The sequence below is a fragment of the Lactuca serriola genome, chromosome 9 (genome assembly GCF_051521515.1).
Source record: "Lactuca serriola cultivar US96UC23 chromosome 9, Lser_US96UC23_V15, whole genome shotgun sequence".
In the NCBI taxonomy this organism is placed as follows: domain Eukaryota; kingdom Viridiplantae; phylum Streptophyta; class Magnoliopsida; order Asterales; family Asteraceae; genus Lactuca; species Lactuca serriola.
The window spans coordinates 166909573-166916366 of record NC_136416.1 but is presented as its reverse complement, the minus strand read 5'-3'; the positions used below and the strand labels follow the sequence as shown (position 1 = coordinate 166916366).

General features: G+C 29.3%; 1 protein-coding gene across 4 annotated transcripts; it reads right to left on the bottom strand.

The window, feature by feature from the left end:
* Positions 1-1341: 1341 nt before the first annotated feature.
* Positions 1342-4704, bottom strand: LOC145074833 (mRNA capping enzyme family protein). 4 transcript variants are annotated; one of them, XM_079021158.1, is made up of 14 exons: positions 4483-4703; positions 4148-4250; positions 3854-3990; positions 3709-3777; positions 3538-3609; positions 3336-3437; positions 3174-3230; positions 2956-3094; positions 2734-2798; positions 2595-2645; positions 2080-2142; positions 1887-1983; positions 1724-1785; positions 1342-1625 (listed from the first exon to the last, which is right to left on the bottom strand). In XM_079021158.1, exons 2-14 carry the CDS (start codon positions 4224-4226, stop codon positions 1533-1535), a joined length of 1086 nt encoding a protein of 361 aa, XP_078877284.1. In that variant the 5' UTR covers positions 4227-4250; positions 4483-4703; the 3' UTR covers positions 1342-1532. The 4 variants fall into 4 exon arrangements, with proteins under 4 accessions (XP_078877284.1, XP_078877283.1, XP_078877286.1 ...); XM_079021157.1 differs by having other exon boundaries at positions 1887-2010; positions 4483-4702; XM_079021160.1 differs by lacking the exon at positions 2595-2645 and having other exon boundaries at positions 4483-4704.
* Positions 4705-6794: the final 2090 nt, after the last annotated feature.

Genomic DNA, 6794 nt, shown 5'->3' with positions numbered 1-6794 from the left:
CAAGATCCTAAATTTTATATATATATATATATATATATATATATATATATATATATATATATATATATATATATATATATATATATATATATATATATATATATATATATATATATATATATATATATATATATATATATATATATATATATTTTGAATAGTGTTTAAATACTTAAGTCAATGACCATTATACAATAAATCCAACGCTCAAAAATAAAAAAGTTATTTGACTTTCCATTAATTTTGACTTTTTTTGGCAATTTTGACTTTTTGACCACCTATATCGATTTTCAACTGACTTTGACCGAGTCTGGTTAATGTGAGAGGTTACCACTAATCTTAGTTAGGAACATATCGTCAAACGTCTAGTCAGGGTGCCTAAGCCAATTTTTACAACACTGCTTAATATCAATATAATATATTAGGCTCATAGGTCTAGTAAAACAAACACGGTTGGACTCATAATAAAATATCAATATCACTAAAAGATTATACAACCTAACAAGTAAATACATTCCATATCCTATGATGTAGTGCATAACAATGCACCAACAGTGTCGTCAAAAAAACCAACACCTCACATCAAATGTTTGGACCATGCTAGAATCAACACATCTATACCCCCATGAATGTGATTTATCATGTATATATGATATGATCATGTGATAGAAACTCTTAACATATGAATCGAATATAAATACATCGTTTCACAATCGTAAATGACGCGCCACATTAGCAAATAGACTTTATATAAGCATAGTATATAAGAATGCACACGTGTCATACAAAAATACATAATTTTATAAGAGTTGTCAAAATTACTATGTATTCACCTTCTCGTTTAACAAGGCGACTTTCCACTATAACATTTTCACATGATTAAACCCTAAATTAGTTAATGTCGTTCTTAACATCAAAACAACCAAAACCCAAACCCTTGAAACCATTGGTTTATATCATAATGTTTACCACACTAACGAGAAATCCTACATTTAATAGATTCCCATGTATTTATAGATTGCTAAACATCATAAAATCAATAATTTATTCTCTTGCTTTTCCAAAATTACTACTTCTTCTGCTCTCTTTGTCGAAAATTGTTAAAAATAAACCCTACTAGATTCTTTTCATCCTTTAAATACCTCCTCAAAACCTTAAAATAATTACCAATTTGATTGATAAATTGTAATTATTTTTCAAAAATTACTCCATATCAACCAGTATTCTATATAACCCCCAAACATAAAAAAATCGGTCAAAGTAACTTATTCTATACGTAAATAAATTACTAATTTGTCACATAATTACGTAACAAATAAATAGTCATAAAGAAAAATCGAGTTGAAGAATTCTTTCAGCATAAAAACAACTAAATTTAGCAACTTATAGAATACAAATTATACAAAACGTGAAACTCTATGAAATCATGGTTGTGTAACAAGGCTTCTATTTTGAAGCCAAAAAGAAAAAAAAAAAATACGGAAAATATAATTTTAATTATTTTACAAAACTTAACATCTTTTTCAATTAAATCAGCTTCTGATATACGTTATGTCTTCCTTTTCTAGATGCATCTTCCCTTTGTCTCTTCGTGTATTTCCTCTGTTTTGCTCTGGTTGACCTCGCTATAATCCAACATAAATAAATCACAAATCCAGATTTAAGTATTTTTTTATAAAATTAATGTAATTTGAAAATTAAAAAAAGAAAAATGTTAATTTACCTTCCTTAAGACATATGCCAAATATAGATAAGCTACCTCCCATTCATCTGGTGAAAGTGTAGCTACAAAAAACATTCATTGTTTAATGTTTACTTAAATCTTCACATAATGACTTAATGGATTAAGCCTAAAAAAAACATTAATTTATTCAGACAACACTTACTTTGGTCTTGATTTCCATCACCCAAAGCACCAAGTCTTCTCATTAATTCAATAAATTCAGGCTTTTTCATGTACTCATGAACAAATGCGTGTGAATTCTTTACAAAAACAAGCTCCAAATCATACTGTAATTTCAATCAAAGTAAAAAAAATAATTTTTTTTAATTAAAGAAATATAAAAATAAAATTATTACCTCTTCTGCCAGTGATTTGAACACGTGAAATGGGACTATCCACTCTGGACAATCAACAGCATCCTGCACAAACATTTTTTTTGAGTAAATTACACGAATGGTCCCTATGGTTTAGGGTAATTTGCGCGTTTGGTCCCTAACTTATTTTGTTAACTCGGAAGGTCCCTACTGTTTGTTTTTGTTACACGTTTGGTCCCTGTCTTACCTAAAAAGACTATTTTGCCCTTGATTTTTTAATTTATTTAAATAAAGACACTCCCAACCCCACACCCCTCACCTTACCCATCATATTTCCCTATTCAAGTAATAGTCTTTTTAGGTAAGACAGGGACCAAGCGCGTAACAAAAACAAAGAGAATGGACCAAACGTGTAACAAAAACAAACAGTACGGACCTTCCGAGTTAAAAAAGTAAGTGAGGGACCAAACGTGCAAATTACCCCAAACCATAGGGACCATTCGTGTAATTTACTCATTTTTTTTATGATTCTACATAATTTAATAAAGAATTTATACCTCAAGATGGAATTTATACTTAATGCCAAAGGGGGTTGAGGACTTAAATTTCTGAAAAAATAATACAAGAAATCCTTTGTTTAAAAAAAATAAATAAATAAATGAGAAGATTAGAAAATACAAGAAACTGAAAACTCACCTTCTCTGAGAATTCATCATCAAAGTGAATCCAGTAAACACTATTTCCAAAAGCCAATCCATCAGCTGTTCATAATAAAGGAAAATATATATATATATATATATATATATATATATATATATATATATATATATATATATATATATATATATGAATTTGTTAGGAATGAAAACAAAGGCTAAAATAAATAAATAAAAATAAAAAAAAATAAAAAAAAGTAACCTGCTCTTAGTTTTTTTACAATAACATTAGCATCAGGCATTGTTCCAATAAATATTCCTCCTGGACGAAGTAATGATGAAACATTAGCCAATGCCCTTCTGGCACGTGCCTCAGTAGACCATGAATAATGCATTGCAAACTGAAAAACATAATGTTTTAAAATTTTACTTCAGTAAATAATATAAAAAATTTTACTAATTTTATAAAAAGTTACTCACCTGACAACTACATAAATCAAAAGGTGCATCATCAGCTAAAGCTTTATCCAATTGTACCTGAAAGCAGTTTATTTTAGTTTTTACACAACAAAAAGATTTTAAATAATGTAAAAAAAAAATAAACAAATTTTTAATATCTTTAAAAAAAATTACAGTATTAACCTCAAAGCAATCTCCACTTAAAAGTCGAGCAGGAAAGGTGAATTTTTTACGGCGTTGATGATGATCTGCATCACCATTATAACGGGTGCGACAATCTTCTATCTGTATAAGTTTATAAAATTCAAAACTTTTTAACCAAATAAATAAATAAATAAATAGTTTCATAATTATTAAACGAATGTGTAGATTTCAAGAAACTTACAGAGCCATCTGCTATGTCAATGCCAACATAGTATCCGATTTTTGCCTTGTCCCATTTGATCAAATCACCACCCTAATTTTTTTAAAAAATCAAGAATAAAGTTTTGAATTTTAATTTAGTTATTAATGAACATATTTAGGAAATCGATTAAGTGTATGATACCTATAGTACCTTACCACAGGCAAGATCAAGAACTGCATCCCCCCTTTTTGCATATAGTTGAATTAGAACACTTTTGATCTACATTTTGCAAAGAAGATAATATCAATGACTAATGAGAATATATATGTAATGATTTATTTACAGTTTTACACACCCAGTTATTGAGTTTCTTTAAATGAATAATGGGACTTGCTTCTCGCTCTTCCAATGTTTGGTTTGTTCTTGCACTGTAATGGTCTGCAACTTTTTTGGCGAAGATCTTTGTGCTTTCATCCTCCAAAAAGGAATCACCTGAGAAATATCACATTTAGGTCGAAACATTTAGCTTAGTGTTTTTCTTAATCAAATATTGATAGGGGAAAAGGATAAAGAAGTGTGTAATTGAAATCGAATTGAAGTAGGATATGAATATATAATGAAACCGGATACATAAAGGATGGAATAATACCATCTGGATTGTGTCTGGATTTGGATTTGGGAGGTCCAAAGGAACCCGAGGATGATGATTGCTGATAACTTCTCTTCATGACCAGAAGTCAGAACAGCCACCACTGGTTATGAACAGGAAGATATAGCGTATCATACAGTTAGTTCAAAATTTGAGATATCCGTGCCCTAATATGATAATCTAATAACAGGAGAGTAATTTGTTTCAAAAAATCTGATACAAACCAACTAATAATCAGCGTAGAAACTATAAACAATGAAGATTGAACTGATTCAGAGGAAAAAAAAGAACAAGAATTCGCATGACAGTATGTCCAGAACGTAATAGTAAGGTACCTAGAACTCGATTTCGAAACCAGAGGGTATATAGGGTCGAAGTATTGAATTGATTTGCCAAAGTTAGCCTAGGTTTATCAGACGTCTTGAACTCGATTTTCAGATGTGTTTGGACTCAATTTTGCAGGAAACGCGATTTGCCAAAGTAAACCCTAGATCTTGCAGTAGTCTTGAACGCTAACATTTTTTTTAATAACTCTTGAAGGCGAACGTTAATAGCATGAAACTGTGGTGCGTGGGCCTTTATCGATTATCCGAGTAAAATGATTTAGGGGTTAATTATATTTTTGTTTTTTTCATGTTTATTTATGTAAAAAAAGATGATTTAATTTGTTGAATAGGATCAAAGATCAAATAAGAAATAAATACTTTATAGGAATGGTAAGATATGTAGGAATGGTAGGATAAAAAATAATATGATTCATAAAAAAAGGTTTTGGAAAAAAGATTTGATGATTCATTTTTTTACTTAATCAAGTTTTGATTCATTTTTTGAATAACGTTAGTAAATCATCGTAAAAATGAAACATCGATTCGTATTTTTGGATTTTGTTTTTTGCAAAACATGTTATTTGTATATCATTTAAAGATTCATTTTGTTGATTCATCGGAAATAATACAAATAAATTAAGAACTAAATATTTGGTAGGAATTGTAAAAAATGCATAATTTACATGTTTTTTTGGTCAATCAATGAAATGAATCATTAGATGATAAAAGAATAATATGATTCATAAAAAAGGAATTTAAAATTATTCATTTTTTTACTTAATTAAAATTTGATTCACTTTTTGGACAACTTTAATGAATAGACGAAAAAAATCATTGATGCATTTTTTTACTGAATTAAATATTCATTTTGTTAAATATGTTCATATATTATCATTGATGCATTTTTTTTAATATTTTCCAAATCATATTATTTTCGTATTATCTAAATATTCATTTTGTTGATTCATCAAAAATCATAAAAATGATATATTTTTAACCCTTCCTACCAAATATTTCTTTCTTGCTAAATTTATATCCTTAATTTGTTAAATATGTTCATATATTATCATTGTCATCGGCTATCTCATATGACAATGGTAGTATATGAACACATTTAACAAATTGAGTAGTCAAAAAAAAAGTGTCTAAACGTGAACAAAGTAAAAAATCAATTACCTTGATAAGTTTTATAATGTTTTTATAACTTTCATAAAACCCTTTTTAAACTTTCTTTTACAATATTTTTAAAATGTTTCGTAGATTTTGTATACCTTTTTTATATTATTTTTTTGGAAAGGGAACTTCCTTAATGAGGATTCCCGAACCAGCTTTCGAGCACCGACTTATTCTCTGCTGCAAACATGAGGTTTTGCCTCATGTTATGGAGTCACTGCAGGCGAACCTCCATAGCCATAAGGGTTGAGTAGTGTCAGGATTTGAATATGAGTCAACATATTATTCATCATATCTTTCACATGTTTTATCAAGTCACCACAACCTTTCCTATATTTTTTATAACATTTTAAAATACTTTCAATAAATACAAGTTTATAATGTTAAAAAATTTATAAACTTCTAAATAAAAAGTATAAAAAAAAAAGGAAAATGTCACTGTAGCACATCAAAGTTTCGTCAATTACCCGATTTGGTCACTAAAGTTATTTTTTTGCACAATAGACCATTAAACTCGTTTTTTACCTGTTAAATAGGGGAATTATCCAGATTTTACCCGGTTTCACCGGTTACACTAAGCCTATGTGGCTTTATTGTTCTTTTTTTTTTAATATGTGGCTTTTTTCCCCTCTTTAAAACCCTAAATTTAAAAATTAAAAACAAAAAAAAAACACTACCCTTTACCCAAGAAGAACAGTACGTCTTCTTCCCGGTTCCCCCACCACAAAAATCAATCCGTGATTGTGGTTGCTTCTGCATCCCGATTGTGCTTCTTTTGTGTTCGTAGCCTTTACCCCAAGCAAAACAGAGATCGACATTGCTCTTTTGTCTCCTTCTATCAATCAATCAAAGGTCTCAGTCAATGAACAACACCCCCTTTTCTTTGTTCCCAATCGACGATGTCAGGTACTCTCCTTCATTACATCTTCTTGCACAATTTTCTGTGTATGTGTGAGAATCCTCAGGAACAAGGAATCAAATTCCATTTCTCTTCTTCTCGGTATCGAAATTTAGAGGTTGATAATGGCCATGGTGATTGGTATAGAGAAAATAAGGATGCTCTGTTGGTGAATGGTAGGTTGTAATGGAGAGACAAGGATGGTGGCTTTATATACAGGTGAGTGGCAGGGGATTATTTTGTTTGTTTC